The sequence below is a fragment of the Cherax quadricarinatus genome, chromosome 50 (assembly GCF_038502225.1).
Source record: "Cherax quadricarinatus isolate ZL_2023a chromosome 50, ASM3850222v1, whole genome shotgun sequence".
Lineage (NCBI taxonomy): Eukaryota > Metazoa > Arthropoda > Malacostraca > Decapoda > Parastacidae > Cherax > Cherax quadricarinatus.
Window position 1 is genome coordinate 22,716,066 of NC_091341.1, and position 17,500 is coordinate 22,733,565.

At 39.1% G+C, this 17,500-nt stretch overlaps 2 protein-coding genes across 4 annotated transcripts in view; one reads left to right on the top strand and one right to left on the bottom strand.

The window, feature by feature from the left end:
• The window catches only part of Galk (N-acetylgalactosamine kinase), a 101,014-nt gene that overhangs the window by 38,789 nt on the left and 44,725 nt on the right, over positions 1-17,500 (top strand). The gene's annotated exons all lie outside the window — the stretch shown is intronic.
• Positions 1-17,500, bottom strand: part of LOC128695278 (ATP synthase subunit C lysine N-methyltransferase) — a 38,049-nt gene that overhangs the window by 7,374 nt on the left and 13,175 nt on the right. Inside the window, exons 2-4 of one of the 2 annotated variants that reach the window (XM_070095512.1) lie at positions 15,310-15,436; positions 14,127-14,237; positions 13,755-13,946 (exon numbers count right to left, since the gene is read on the bottom strand). In XM_070095512.1, coding sequence (XP_069951613.1) covers positions 13,755-13,946; positions 14,127-14,237; positions 15,310-15,436 — 430 coding nt within the window. The remainder of the gene's footprint in view (positions 1-13,754; positions 13,947-14,126; positions 14,238-15,309; positions 15,437-17,500) is intronic. The other variant, XM_070095513.1, reaches the window with a different exon arrangement.

Sequence of the window (17,500 nt, forward strand, 5' to 3'; positions counted from 1 at the left end):
GTAACGGTATGCGGATTTAACGTTATGTGATGCCAACGGTATGCGGGGGTCCACTGTATATGCTTGTACATGTATGTGTAGTGTGACCTATGTGTAAGAAGTAGTAGCAAGATGTACCTGAAATCTTGCATGTTTATGAGACAGAAAAATAGACACCAACAATCCTACCATCATGTAAAACAAGAATTATGTGGATTAAAGTAAAGGTTGGATGCGAGAAGTGGGTCATAATAAGCGTGTATGCACCTGGAGAAGAGAGGAATGCAGAGGAGAGAGAGAGATTTTGGGAGATGTTAAGTGAATGTATAGGAGCCTTTGAACCAAGTGAGAGAGTAATTGTGGTAGGGGACCTGAATGCTAAAGTAGGAGAAACTTTTAGAGAGGGTGTGGTAGGTAAGTTTGGGGTGCCAGGTGTAAATGATAATGGGAGCCCTTTGATTGAACTTTGTGTAGAAAGGGGTTTAGTTATAGGTAATACATATTTTAAGAAAAAGAGGATAAATAAGTATACAAGATATGATGTAGGGCGAAATGACAGTAGTTTGTTGGATTATGTATTGGTAGATAAAAGACTGCTGAGTAGACTTCAGGATGTACATGTTTATAGAGGGGCCACAGATATATCAGATCACTTTCTAGTTGTAGCTACACTGAGAGTAAAAGGTAGATGGGATACAAGGAGAATAGAAGCATCAGGGAAGAGAGAGGTGAAGGTTTATAAACTAAAAGAGGAGGCAGTTAGGGTAAGATATAAACAGCTATTGGAGGATAGATGGGCAAATGAGAGCATAGGCAATGGGGTCGAAGAGGTATGGGGTAGGATTAAAAATGTAGTGTTAGAGTGTTCAGCAGAAGTTTGTGGTTACAGGAAAGTGGGTGCAGGAGGGAAGAGGAGCGATTGGTGGAATGATGATGTAAAGAGAGTAGTAAGGGAGAAAAAGTTAGCATATGAGAAGTTTTTACAAAGTAGAAGTGATGCAAGGAGGGAAGAGTATATGGAGAAAAAGAGAGAGGTTAAGAGAGTGGTGAAGCAATGTAAAAAGAGAACAAATGAGAGAGTGGGTGAGATGTTATCAACAAATTTTGTTGAAAATAAGAAAAAGTTTTGGAGTGAGATTAACAAGTTAAGAAAGCCTAGAGAACAAATGGATTTGTCAGTTAAAAATAGGAGAGGAGAGTTATTAAATGGAGAGTTAGAGGTATTGGGAAGATGGAGGGAATATTTTGAAGAATTGTTAAATGTTGATGAAGATAGGGAAGCTGTGATTTCGTGTATAGGGCAAGGAGGAATAACATCTTGTAGGAGTGAGGAAGAGCCAGTTGTGAGTGTGGGGGAAGTTCGTGAGGCAGTAGGTAAAATGAAAGGGGGTAAGGCAGCCGGGATTGATGGGATAAAGATAGAAATGTTAAAAGCAGGTGGGGATATAGTTTTGGAGTGGTTGGTGCAATTATTTAATAAATGTATGGAAGAGGGTAAGGTACCTAGGGATTGGCAGAGAGCATGCATAGTTCCTTTGTATAAAGGCAAAGGGGATAAAAGAGAGTGCAAAAATTATAGGGGGATAAGTCTGTTGAGTGTACCTGGTAAAGTGTATGGTAGAGTTATAATTGAAAGAATTAAGAGTAAGACAGAGAATAGGATAGCAGATGAACAAGGAGGCTTTAGGAAAGGTAGGGGGTGTGTGGACCAGGTGTTTACAGTGAAACATATAAGTGAACAGTATTTAGATAAGGCTAAAGAGGTCTTTGTGGCATTTATGGATTTGGAAAAGGCGTATGACAGGGTGGATAGGGGGGCAATGTGGCAGATGTTGCAAGTGTATGGTGTAGGAGGTAGGTTACTGAAAGCAGTGAAGAGTTTTTAAGAGGATAGTGAGGCTCAAGTTAGAGTATGTAGGAAAGAGGGAATTTTTTTCCCAGTAAAAGTAGGCCTTAGACAAGGATGTGTGATGTCACCGTGGTTGTTTAATATATTTATAGATGGGGTTGTAAGAGAAGTAAATGCGAGGGTCTTGGCAAGAGGCGTGGAGTTAAAAGATAAAGAATCACACACAAAGTGGGAGTTGTCACAGCTGCTCTTTGCTGATGACACTGTGCTCTTGGGAGATTCTGAAGAGAAGTTGCAGAGATTGGTGGATGAATTTGGTAGGGTGTGCAAAAGAAGAAAATTAAAGGTGAATACAGGAAAGAGTAAGGTTATGAGGATAACAAAAAGATTAGGTGATGAAAGATTGAATATCAGATTGGAGGGAGAGAGTATGGAGGAGGTGAACGTATTCAGATATTTGGGAGTGGACGTGTCAGCGGATGGGTCTATGAAAGATGAGGTGAATCATAGAATTGATGAGGGAAAAAGAGTGAGTGGTGCACTTAGGAGTCTGTGGAGACAAAGAACTTTGTCCTTGGAGGCAAAGAGGGGAATGTATGAGAGTATAGTTTTACCAACGCTCTTATATGGGTGTGAAGCGTGGGTGATGAATGTTGCAGCGAGGAGAAGGCTGGAGGCAGTGGAGATGTCATGTCTGAGGGCAATGTGTGGTGTGAATATAATGCAGAGAATTCGTAGTTTGGAAGTTAGGAGGAGGTGCGGGATTACCAAAACTGTTGTCCAGAGGGCTGAGGAAGGGTTGTTGAGGTGGTTCGGACATGTAGAGAGAATGGAGCGAAACAGAATGACTTCAAGAGTGTATCAGTCTGTAGTGGAAGGAAGGCGGGGTAGGGGTCGGCCTAGGAAAGGTTGGAGGGAGGGGGTAAGGGAGGTTTTGTGTGCGAGGGGCTTGGACTTCCAGGAGGCATGCATGAGCATGTTTGATAGGAGTGAATGGAGACAAATGGTTTTTAATACTTGACGTGCTGTTGGAGTGTGAGCAAAGTAACATTTATGAAGGGATTCAGGGAAACCGGCAGGCCGGACTTGAGTCCTGGAGATGGGAAGTACAGTGCCTGCACTCTGAAGGAGGGGTGTTAATGTTGCAGTTTAAAAACTGTAGTGTAAAGCACCCTTCTGGCAAGACAGTGATGGAGTGAATGATGGTGAAAGTTTTTCTTTTTCGGGCCACCCTGCCTTGGTGGGAATCGGCCAGTGTGATAATAAAAAAAAAAATAATAAAAAATGTAAAACAACTACAGGCTTTCGTTTTGCACTCACTTGGCAGGACGGTAGTACCTCCCTGGGCGGTTGCTGTCTACCAAATATATATACATTATTATTTATTATTATCACACTGGCCGATTCCCACCAAGGCAGGGTGGCCCGAAAAAGAAAAACTTTCACCATCATTCACTCCATCACTGTCTTGCCAGAAGGGTGCTTTACACTACAGTTTTTAAACTGCAACATTAACACCCCTCCTTCAGAGAGCAGGCACTGTACTTCCCATCTCCAGGACTCAAGTCCGGCCTGCCGGTTTCCCTGAATCCCTTCATAAATGTTACTTTGCTCACACTCCAACAGCACGTCAAGTATTAAAAACCATTTGTCTCCATTCACTCCTATCAAACACGCTCATGCATACCTGCTGGAAGTCCAAGCCCCTCGCACACAAAACCTCCTTTACCCCCTCTCTCCAACCTTTCCTAGGCCGACCCCTACCCCGCCTTCCTTCCACTACAGACTGATACACTCTTGAAGTCATTCTGTTTCGCTCCATTCTCTCTACATGTCCGAACCACCTCAACAACCCTTCCTCAGCCCTCTGGACAACAGTTTTGGTAATCCCGCACCTCCTCCTAACTTCCAAACTACGAATTCTCTGCATTATATTCACACCACACATTGCCCTCAGACATGACATCTCCACTGCCTCCAGCCTTCTCCTCGCTGCAACATTCATCACCCATGCTTCACACCCATATAAGAGCGTTGGTAAAACTATACTCTCATACATTCCCCTCTTTGCCTCCAAGGACAAAGTTCTTTGTCTCCACAGACTCCTAAGTGCACCACTCACTCTTTTTCCCTCATCAATTCTATGATTCACCTCATCTTTCATAGACCCATCCGCTGACACGTCCACTCCCAAATATCTGAATACATTCACATTCTCCATACTCTCTCCCTCCAATCTGATATTCAATCTTTCATCACCTAATCTTTTTGTTATCCTCATAACCTTACTCTTTCCTGTATTCACCTTTAATTTTCTTCTTTTGCACACCCTACCAAATTCATCCACCAATCTCTGCAACTTCTCTTCAGAATCTCCCAAGAGCACAGTGTCATCAGCAAAGAGCAGCTGTGACAACTCCCACTTTGTGTGTGATTCTTTATCTTTTAACTCCACGCCTCTTGCCAAGTCCCTCGCATTTACTTCTCTTACAACCCCATCTATAAATATATTAAACAACCACGGTGACATCACACATCCTTGTCTAAGGCCTACTTTTACTGGGAAATAATTTCCCTCTTTCCTACATACTCTAACTTGAGCCTCACTATTCTCGTAAAAACTCTTCACTGCTTTCAGTAACCTACCTCCTACACCATACACTTGCAACATCTGCCACATTGCCCCCCTATCCACCCTGTCATACGCCTTTTCCAAATCCATAAATGCCACAAAGACCTCTTTAGCCTTATCTAAATACTGTTCACTTATATGTTTCACTGTAAACACCTGGTCCACACACCCCCTACCTTTCCTAAAGCCTCCTTGTTCATCTGCTATCCTATTCTCCGTCTTACTCTTAATTCTTTCAATAATAACTCTACCATACACTTTACCAGGTATACTCAGCAGACTTATCCCCCTATAATTTTTGCACTCTCTTTTATCCCCTTTGCCTTTATACAAAGGAACTATGCATGCTCTCTGCCAATCCCTAGGTACCTTACCCTCTTCCATACATTTATTAAATAATTGCACCAACCACTCCAAAACTATATCCCCACCTGCTTTTAACATTTCTATCTTTATCCCATCAATCCCGGCTGCCTTACCCCCTTTCATTTTACCTACTGCCTCACGAACTTCCCCCACACTCACAACTGGCTCTTCCTCACTCCTACAAGATGTTATTCCTCCTTGCCCTATACACGAAATCACAGCTTCCCTATCTTCATCAACATTTAACAATTCCTCAAAATATTCCCTCCATCTTCTCAATACCTCTAACTCTCCATTTAATAACTCTCCTCTCCTATTTTTAACTGACAAATCCATTTGTTCTCTAGGCTTTCTTAACTTGTTAATCTCACTCCAAAACTTTTTCTTATTTTCAACAAAATTTGTTGATAACATCTCACCCACTCTCTCATTTGCTCTCTTTTTACATTGCTTCACCACTCTCTTAACCTCTCTCTTTTTCTCCATATACTCTTCCCTCCTTGCATCACTTCTACTTTGTAAAAACTTCTCATATGCTAACTTTTTCTCCCTTACTACTCTCTTTACATCATCATTCCACCAATCGCTCCTCTTCCCTCCCGCACCCACTTTCCTGTAACCACAAACTTCTGCTGAACACTCTAACACTACATTTTTAAACCTACCCCATACCTCTTCGAGCCCATTGCCTATGCTCTCATTTGCCCATCTATCCTCCAATAGCTGTTTATATCTTACCCTAACTGCCTCCTCTTTTAGTTTATAAACCTTCACCTCTCTCTTCCCTGATGCTTCTATTCTCCTTGTATCCCATCTACCTTTTACTCTCAGTGTAGCTACAACTAGAAAGTGATCTGACATATCTGTGGCCCCTCTATAAACATGTACATCCTGAAGTCTACTCAACAGTCTTTTATCTACCAATACATAATCCAACAAACTACTGTCATTTCGCCCTACATCATATCTTGTATACTTATTTATCCTCTTTTTCTTAAAATATGTATTACCTATAACTAAACCCCTTTCTATACAAAGTTCAATCAAAGGGCTCCCATTATCATTTACACCTGCCGCCCCAAACTTACCTACCACACCCTCTCTAAAAGTTTCTCCTACTTTAGCATTCAGGTCCCCTACCACAATTACTCTCTCACTTGGTTCAAAGGCTCCTATACATTCACTTAACATCTCCCAAAATCTCTCTCTCTCCTCTGCATTCCTCTCTTCTCCAGGTGCATACACGCTTATTATGACCCACTTCTCGCATCCAACCTTTATTTTAATCCACATAATTCTTGAATTTACACATTCATATTCTCTTTTCTCCTTCCATAACTGATCATTTAACATTACTGCTACCCCTTCCTTTGCTCTAACTCTCTCAGATACTCCAGATTTAATCCCATTTATTTCCCCCCACTGAAACTCTCCTACCCCCTTCAGCTTTGTTTCGTTTAGGGCCAGGACATCCAACTTCTTTTCATTCATAACATCAGCAACCATCTGTTTCTTGTCATCTGCACTACATCCACGCACATTTAAGCATCCCAGTTTTATAAAGTTTTTCTTCTTCTCTTTTTTAGTAAGTGTCTACAGGAGAAGGGGTTACTAGCCCATTGCTCCCGGCATTTTAGTCGCCTCATACGACACGCATGGCTTACGGAGGAAAGATTCTTTTCCACTTCCCCATGGACAAGAAATATATATATATATATATATATATATATATATATATATATATATATATATATATATATATATATATATATATATATATATATATTTTCAACAAGTTGGTCGTCTCCCACCGAGGCAGGGTGACCCAAAAAAAAAGAAAGAAAATCCCCAAAAAGAAAATACTTTCATCATCATTCAACACTTTCACCACACTCACACATTATCACTGCTTTTGCAGAGGTGCTCAGAATACAACAGTTTAGAAGCATATACGTATAAAGATACACAACATATCCCTCCAAACTGCCAATATCCCAAACCCCTCCTTTAAAGTGCAGGCATTGTACTTCCCATTTCCAGGACTCAAGTCCGACTATAAGAAAATAACCGGTTTCCCTGAATCCCTTCACTAAATATTACCCTGCTCACACTCCAACAGATCGTCAGGTCCCAAGTATCATTCGTCTCCATTCACTCCTATCTAACACGCTCATGCACGCTTGCTGGAAGTCCAAGCCCCTCGCCCACAAAACCTCCTTTACCCCCTCTTTCCAACCCTTTCGAGGACGACCCCTACCCCTCTTTCCTTCCTCTATAGATTTATATGCTTTCCATGTCATTCTACTTTGATCCATTCTCTCTAAATGACCAAACCACCTCAACAACCCCTCTTCTGCCCTCTGACTAATGCTTTTATTAACTCCACACCTTCTCCTAATTTCCACACTCCGAATTTTCTGCATAATATTTACACCACACATTGCCCTTAGACAGGACATCTCCACTGCCTCCAACCGTCTCCTCGCTGCTGCATTTACCACCCAAGCTTCACATCCATATAAGAGTGTTGGTACTACTATACTTTCATACATTCCCTTCTTTGCCTCCATAGATAACGTTTTTTGACTCCACATATACCTCAACTCACCACTCATCTTTTTTCCCTCATCAATTCTATGATTAACCTCATCCTTCATAAATCCATCCACTGACACGTCAACTCCCAAGTATCTGAAAACATTCACTTCTTCCATACTCCTCCTCCCCAATTTGATATCCAATTTTTCTTTATCTAAATCATTTGATACACCTCATCACCTTACTCTTTTCTATGTTCACTTTCAACTTTCTACCTTTACACACATTCCCAAACTCATCCACTAACCTTTGCAATTTTTCTTTAGAATCTCCCATAAGCACAGTATCATCAGCAAAAAGTAACTGTGTCAATTCCCATTCTGAATTTGATTCCCCAAAATTTAATCCCACCCCTCTCCCGAACACCCTAGCATTTACTTCCTTTACAACCCCATCTATAAATATATTAAACAACCATGGTGACATTACACATCCCTGTCTAAGACCTACTTTTACCGGGAAGTAGTCTCCCTCTCTTCTACACACCCTAACCTGAGCCTCACTATCCTCATAAAAACTCTTTACAGCATTTAATAACTTACCACCTATTCCACATACTTGCAACATCTGCCACATTGCTCCTCTATACACTCTATCATATGCCTTTTCTAAGTCCATAAATGCAATAAAAACTTCCCTACCTTTATCTAAATACTGTTCACATATATGCTTCAATGTAAACACTTGGTCTACACATCCCCTACCCACTCTGAAACCCCCTTGCTCATCCGCAATCCTATATTCTGTCTTACCTCTAATTCTTTCAATTATAACCCTACCGTACACTTTTCCTGGTATACTCAGTAAACTTATTCCTCTATAATTTTTACAATCTCTTTTGTCCCCTTTCCCTTTATATAAAGGGACTATACATATATATATTTTTTTTTCAACAAACAGGCTGTATCCCACCAAGGCAGGGTGGCCCAAAAAGAAAAACAAAAGTTTCTCTTTTTAAATTTAGTAATTTATACGGGAGAAGGGGTTACTAGCCCCTTGCTCCCGGCATTTTAGTCGACTCTTACAACACGCATGGCTTACGGAGGAAGAATTCTGTTCCACTTCCCCATGGATATATGAGGAAATAAACAAGAACAAGAACTAGAAAGAAAATAGAAGAAAACCCAGAGGGGTGTGTGTATATATATGCTTGTACATGTATGTGTAGTGAGACCTAAGTAGAAGTAGCAAGACGTACCTGAAATCTTGCATGTTTATGAGACAGAAAAAAGGACACCAGCAATCCTACCATCATGTAAAACAATTACATGCTTTCGTTTTACACTCACTTGGCAGGACGGTAGTACCTCCCTGGGCGGTTGCTGTCTACCAACCTACTACCTAGAATATATATATATATATATATATATTATATATATATATATATTTTTTTTTTTTTTTTTTTTCAACAAGTCGGCCGTCTCCCACCGAGGCAGGGTGACCCAAAAAAGAAAGAAAATCCCCAAAAAGAAAATACTTTCATCATCATTCAACACTTTCACCACACTCGCACATTATCACTGTTTTTGCAGAGGTGCTCAGAATACAACAGTCTAGAAGCATACACATATAAAGATACACAACATATCCCTCCAAACTGCCAATATCCCAAACCCCTCCTTTAAAGTGCAGGCATTGTACTTCCCATTTCCAGGACTCAAGTCCAACTATATGAAAATAACCAGTTTCCCTGAATCCCTTCACTAAATATTACCCTGCTCACACTCCAACAGATCGTCAGGTCCCAAGTACCATTCGTCTCCATTCACTCCTATCTAACACGCTCATGCACGCTTGCTGGAAGTCCAAGCCCCTTACCCACAAAACCTCCTTTACCCCCTCTCTCCAACCCTTTCGAGGACGACCCCTACCCCGCCTTCCTTCCCCTATAGATTTATATGCTTTCCATGTCATTCTACTTTGATCCATTCTCTCTAAATGACCAAACCACCTCAACAACCCCTCCTCTGCCCTCTGACTAATACTTTTATTAACTCCACACCTTCTCCTAATTTCCACACTCCGAATTTTCTGCATAATATTTACACCACACATTGCCCTTAAACAGGACATCTCCACTGCCTCCAACCGTCTCCTCGCTGCTGCATTTACCACCCAAGCTTCACACCCATATAAGAGTGTTGGTACTACTATACTTTCATACATACCCTTCTTTGCCTGCATAGATAACGTTTTTTGACTCCACATATACCTCAACGCACCACTCACCTTTTTTCCCTCATCAATTCTATGATTAACCTCATCCTTCATAAATCCATCCGCCGACACGTCAACTCCCAAGTATCTGAAAACATTCACTTCTTCCATACTCCTCCTCCCCAATTTGATATCCAATTTTTCTTTATCCAAATCATTTGACACCCTCATCACCTTACTCTTTTCTATGTTCACTTTCAACTTTCTACCTTTACACACATTCCCAAACTCATCCACTAACCTTTGCAATTTTTCTTTAGAATCTCCCATAAGCACAGTATCATCAGCAAAAAGTAACTGTGTCAATTCCCATTTTGAATTTGATTCCCCATAATTTAATCCCACCCCTCTCCCAAACACCCTAGCATTTACTTCCTTTACAACCCCATCTATAAATATATTAAACAACCATGGTGACATTACACATCCCTGTCTAAGACCTACTTTTACCGGGAAGTAGTCTCCCTCTCTTCTACACACCCTAACCTGAGCCTCACTATCCTCATAAAAACTCTTTACAGCATTTAATAACTTACCACCTATTCCATATACTTGCAACATCTGCCACATTGCTCTATCCACTCTATCATATGCCTTTTCTAAATCCATAAATGCAATAAAAACTTCCCTATCTTTATCTAAATACTGTTCACATATATGCTTCAATGTAAACACCTGATCTACACATCCCCTACCCACTCTAAAACCTCCTTGCTCATCCGCAATCCTACATTCTGTCTTACCTCTAATTCTTTCAATTATAACCCTACCGTACACTTTTCCTGGTATACTCAGTAAGCTTATTCCTCTATAATTTTTACAGTCTCTTTTGTCCCCTTTCCCTTTATATAAAGGGACTATACATGCTCTCTGCCAATCCCTAGGTACCTTCCCCTCTTTCATACATTTATTAAACAAAAGTACCAACCACTCCAACACTATATCCCCCCCTGCTTTTAACATTTCTGTCATGATCCCATCAGTTCCAGCTGCTTTACCCCCTTTCATTTTACGTAATGCCTCACGTACCTCCCCCACACTTACATTCTGCTCTTCTTTACTCCTAAAAGATGGTATACCTCCCTGACCAGTGCATGAAATTACTGCCTCTGTTTCTTCCTTAACATTTAAAAGTTCCTCAAAATATTCTCGCCATCTACCCAATACCTCCATCTCCCCATCTACTAACTCCCCTACTCTGTTTTTAACTGACAAATCCATATTTTCCCTAGGCTTTCTTAACTTGTTTAACTCACTCCAAAATTTTTTCTTATTTTCATTAAAATTTCTTGACAGTGCCTCTCCCACTCTATCATCTGCTCTCCTTTTGCAGTCTCTCACCACTCTCTTTACCTTTCTTTTACTCTCCATATACTCTGCTCTTCTTATAACACTTCTATATATACATATATATATATATATATATCTTTCTTCTTTCTTTCAACACACCGGCCGTATCCCACCGAGGCGGGGTGGCCCAAAAGGAAAAACGAAAGTTTCTCCTTTTACATTTAGTAATATATACAGGAGAAGAGGTTACTAGCCCCTTGCTCCTGGCATTTTAGTCGCCTCTTACAACACGCATGGCTTACGGAGGAAGAATTCTGTTCCACTTCCCCATGGAGATAAGAGGAAATAAACAAGAATAAGAACTAGAAAGAAAATAGAAGAAAACCCAGAGGGGTGTGTATATATGTGCTTGTACATGTATGTGTAGTGTGACCTAAGTGTGAGTAGAAGTAGCAAGACGTACCTGAAATCTTGCATGTTCATGAGACAGAAAAAAGGACACCAGCAATCCTACCATCATGTAAAACAATTACAGGCTTTCGTTTTACACTCACTTGGCAGGACGGTAGTACCTCCCTGGGTGGTTGCTGTCTACCAACCTACTACCTAGAATATATATATATATATATATATATTCCTTTCCTTTCAACGTACCAGCCGTATCCCACCGAGGCGGGGTGGCCCAAAAGAAAATACTAAAGTTTCTCCTTTTAAATTTAGTAATATATACAAGAGAAAGGGTTACTAGCCCCTTGCTCCCGGCATTTTAGTCGCCTCTTACGACATGCATGGCTTACAGAGGAAGAATTCTGTTCCACTTCCCCATGGAGATAAGAGGAAATAAACAAGAACAAGAATTAGAAAGAAAATAGAAGAAAACCCAGATGGGTGCGTGTATATATATGCTTGTACATGTATGTGTAGTGTGACCTAAGTGTAAGTAGAAGTAGCAAGACTTACCTGTAATCTTGCATATTTATGAGACAGACAAAAGACACCAGCAATCCTACCATCATGTAAAACAATTACAGGCTTTCGTTTTACACTCACTTGGCAGGACGGTAGTACCTCCCTGGGCGGTTGCTGTCTACCAACCTACTACCTATATATATATATATATATATATATATATATATATATATATATATATATATATATATATATATATATATATATATATATATATATATATATATATACGTATATATATATATATATATATATATATATATATATATATATATATATATATATATATATATATATATATATATATATATATATATAAATATATATATACACTATTTAAAACTGGCCATCTCCCACTGAGGTAGGGTGACCCAAGAAAGAAACTTTCACCATCATTCATTCTATCACTGTCTTGCCAGAGGTTTACTGATAATATAGTTCAGATGCCCCTCCAAACTGCAAATATCCTCATCCCTCCTTCAAAGTGCAGCCATTGTACTGCCCATCTCCAGGATTCAAGTCTGGTTAGCCGGCTTCTCTGAATCCCTTCACAAAATGTTACCTTGCTCACACAGCTCTTCAAGTCCCAAAAACCATCGGCCTCCACTTCTGTCTAACACGCTCACACACACTTGATGGATGTCCAAGCCCCCTCACACACAGTATTTCCTTTAGCCCTTCCCTCCAACCTTTCCTACGGTAACTCCTTTTCTGCCTTCCCTCCTTTATAGATTTATACACCCTCTAAGTCAACCTATTTTACTCCATCTCTAAATGATCAAACCACCTCTAACAACTCCTCAGCCCTCTGGATAACACTTTCAGTAATTCTGTATCTCCTAATCTCCAAGCTATGAATTCTCTGCAAAATATTTACACCACACATTTCCCTCAGACACAACATCTCCACTGCCTTCAGCATCCTCCTCACTGCAACATTCACAACCCAAGCTTCACACCCATGTAAGAATGTTGGTACCACTATACTCTCCTGCATTACCCCTCTAACAATACATTCCCCTCTTTGCCTCCATGGATAATGTTCTTTGTCTCCACAGATTTCTCAATACACCAACCACCTTTTTGTATTAGATTCCAGGTATTTTATTTCCACACCTCTCTGAAACACCCTATCACTCACTTCTTTTACAACCTCATCTATAAATATGTTAAACAACCATGGTGACACCATACATCCTAGTCCAAGGCTTACTTTTACTGAAAAATAATCTCCCTCTGTGCTACACACCCTGACCTGAACCTTGTTATCCTCATAAAAACTCTTAACAGTGTTCAGTAACCTACCACCTATTCCATTCACTTGCAACATCTGCAAATGGTCAATGTCTACTGAGCTCACATTTATATAGGCCTTAATAGTTTACTATGTTTCTAAGCTTTAACCTTAAATACTGACTCTGCCACTGTACTGCAAACATTTGCTTTATTGTATAGAAATTTAACGGTGTCTTTAAAAGAATTCCTTCAGTATATTATTAACAACTTAACATAATTCTCATATTTATAATTATCAAATGCTGAATATTTCTGATACAGCAATTCTTCTTTAACAAAGCTGTATTATGACATAAGTGACACTAATTTGAACATAACTATGAATCAACTTTGTTCTCTTGATTATCAACTGGACACAATTTAAACAAAAATACAGTACTATACCACATGGAGAGCTGCCTCATACCTCTCTGTGGCTTGCCAGGTCACTATATCTTAATAGTCTGTCATATCTATCGGAAAGCATAAGAAATTCACTTTTGACATCTGCAGTACCCTGATGTACAGCAATGTCTCATTTTTTAATATAGTAATATGAATCTGTTGTACAGCACTAACCATCTCTTCAACACCAAAGATGACTACATTATGGTATTGCTGAAGGTTAAATTTCCACAGGTCTTGTGTGATGAAAGATGTTGAAGATGAGACTCCATTTCTCCAAGCTACCCAGCGAGAGTACCAAACTAACCAAGGATTTAGTTCCACTCCTACACCTTTCAGCTTAGCCTCACGTGCAGCAGCAACTACCTATGATAAATGATGAGAAATTAAAGCTTTTCAGCAAATCATCTAGATCTGTGTATGCAGCACAAAACTATAACCATATCCTAGTTACTGTATATATTTATTTTCCATGCTTCCTTAAGCCCAAGTGCTGTAGTATATTTAATGACATGTTTTACACATACAGTACAATACTGTACTTACAATCCGTCCATCGCCACTACCAAGATCAACTAAGCTTCCAGAACGACCTGTTAAGGCTTTCAAAACATTATTGACTTGTGTAGTAGTTGCTGGAACATAAGGTAGGCATATCTGTGTAAGGAATTATAAAGTATTAGAAGGAAATATTAAGCTCTGGTACTCTATTACAAATTAAAAACCTATAGTATATATTTTAATGATGGTGGAAGTGCTAAACTTGTAGGAGTCGTACAGCACCTGGGGAATAGAAGGCAATCAGGTTAAATCCAAGTAAGGACAAGATACATATTTGAGAGGTGCATTGCTCTCAAATCATACTGGAGACAGTGTTCCAGACATTAAATAGCTACTTCATATAGATGATTACAGCTTTTAAATTGTTAAATGGCTGTTTAACCAATTCTTCTACTTGGTACATTTTTGTCGGGATAGACAAATTTTGTTGTTTATGCTAACTGAAACCTATTAGGCTCCGGTAAGCCAAGCTTCATTGTTAAGTGTATACTCCATAAACTAAAAGAAGAAACATATATTGTACTGTACAGTATTGAAAAAAATAAAAACAAATCACAATTTATATAACAAGTCTATGGAAAATTAATTCTAACATACAGTACAGTAAAAAGTTTTGTTATTAAATCTATTATTCTGTTAAGCATGATGGCCTTATTGTAACTGTTTTGAAACATGAAAGAAAAAGTGAGAGGCACTGCTGTGGAAGGTTATAATGCCTGGTGTAAATGATAATGAGCAATCTTTAAATGAGTTATTCTTGGCCAAAATTGTTACGCTCAAACGCTTCGTTAGTCGAATTTATCGTCAGACGAAGACTTCATTGGTCGGGGGTCCACTGTAACTGTAATGAGAGAATTCTGATGAATTATATACTAGTAGGCAAAAAAAAAGTTAAAGCAAAAGATTTTAAGAGTAAAAGACATACGTACATTGAATGTAACATGATGTAAGCAATAACATCTGAACAGATTCTAGGGTAACCAGCTAGCTGGAATTAGGAGATTTGAATGTGGGCTAGGATAGTGCAGTTTAATGGACTAACCTTAAATATATGTCATCCTGGAAATTCAGCTAGAAAGCAAGTCTGCATAAGAGTTTTATTCTTTGGATCACCCCAATTCAGTGAGAAACCTGCAGGAATTAAAGTAATAATAATAATTATACTCACCTTTCTCAATGCTGGAGCAATGAAAGGTGCTGCAATAACACTTAAGGTAACTGCAACTCCACCTGTAATGCCAACCAAAGCTAGACCTAAATAACGCCCACTTTTGCTGTTGCTCTTGTCAGACTCCCTAAAAAAAAAAAAGGGGGTTAAAATCAACAAGGCAAAAAATATTCATATTTTATATATATATATATATATATATATATATATATATATATATATATATATATATATATATATATATATATATATATATATATATATATATATATATATAATGTATATATATATATATATGTGTATGTATATATATATGTATATATATATATATATACATGTATATATGTATATATATATGTATATATATATATACATGTATATATGTTATAGGTAGTAGGTTGGTAGACAGCAGCCGCCCAGGGAGGTACTACCGTCCTGCCAAGTGAGTGTAAAACGAAAGCCTGTAATTGTTTTACATGATGGTAGGATTGCTGGTGTCCTTTTTTCTGTCTCATGAACATGCAAGATTTCAGGTACGTCTTGTTACTTCTACTTACACTTAGGTCACACTACACATACATGTACAAGCACATATATACACACCCCTCTGGGTTTTCTTCTATTTTCTTTCTAGTTCTTATTCTTGTTTATTTCCTCTTATCTCCATGGGGAAGTGGAACAGAATTCTTCCTCCGTAAGCCATGCGTGTTGTAAGAGGCAACTAAAATGCCGGGAGCAAGGGGCTAGTAACCTTTTCTCCTGTATATATTACTAAATGTAAAAGGAGAAACTTTCGTTTTTCCTTTTGGGCCACCCCGCCTCGGTGGGATACGGCCGGTGTGTTGAAAGAAAGAAAAGATATATATATAATATATATATATAATATTTATATATATATATATATATATATATATATATGTAAAAAGAGAGCAAATGAGAGAGTGGGTGAGGTGTTATCAACAAATTTTGTTGAAAATAAGAAAAAGTTTTGGAGTGAGATTAACAAGTTAAGAAAGCCTAGAGAACAAATGGATTTGTCAGTCAAAAATAGGAGAGGAGAGTTATTAAATGGAGAGTTAGAGGTATTGGGAAGATGGAGGGAATATTTTGAGGAATTGTTAAATGTTGATGAAGATAGGGAAGCTGTGATTTCGTGTATAGGGCAAGGAGGAACAACATCTTGTAGGAGTGAGGAAGAGCCAGTTGTGAGTGTGGGGGAAGTTCGTGAGGCAGTAGGTAAAATGAAAGGGGGTAAGGCAGCCGGGATTGATGGGATAAAGATAGAAATGTTAAAAGCAGGTGGGGATATAGTTTTGGAGTGGTTGGTGCAATTATTTAATAAATGTATGGAAGAGGGTAAGGTACCTAGGGATTGGCAGAGAGCATGCATAGTTCCTTTGTATAAAGGCAAAGGGGATAAAAGAGAGTGCAAAAATTATAGGGGGATAAGTCTGTTGAGTATACCTGGTAAAGTGTATGGTAGAGTTATAATTGAAAGAATTAAGAGTAAGACGGAGAATAGGATAGCAGATGAACAAGGAGGCTTTAGGAAAGGTAAGGGGTGTGTGGACCAGGTGTTTACAGTGAAACATATAAGTGAACAGTATTTAGGTAAGGCTAAAGAGGTCTTTGTGGCATTTATGGATTTGGAAAAGGTGTATGACAGGGTGGATAGGGGAGCAATGTGGCAGATGTTGCAAGTGTATGGTGTAGGAGGTAGGTTACTGAAAGCAGGGGAAGAGTTTTTACGAGGATAGTGAGGCTCAAGTTAGAGTATGTAGGAAAGAGGGAAATTTTTTCCCAGTAAAAGTAGGCCTTAGACAAGGATGTGTGATGTCACCGTGGTTGTTTAATATATTTATAGATGGGGTTGTAAGAGAAGTAAATGCGAGGGACTTGGCAAGAGGCGTGGAGTTAAAAGATAAAGAATCACACACAAAGTGGGAGTTGTCACAGCTGCTCTTTGCTGATGACACTGTGCTCTTGGGAGATTCTGAAGAGAAGTTGCAGAGATTGGTGGATGAATTTGGTAGGGTGTGCAAAAGAAGAAAATTAAAGGTGAATACAGGAAAGAGTAAGGTTATGAGGATAACAAAAAGATTAGGTGATGAAAGATTGGATATCAGATTGGAGGGAGAGAGTATGGAGGAGGTGAACGTATTCAGATATTTGGGAGTGGACGTGTCAGCGG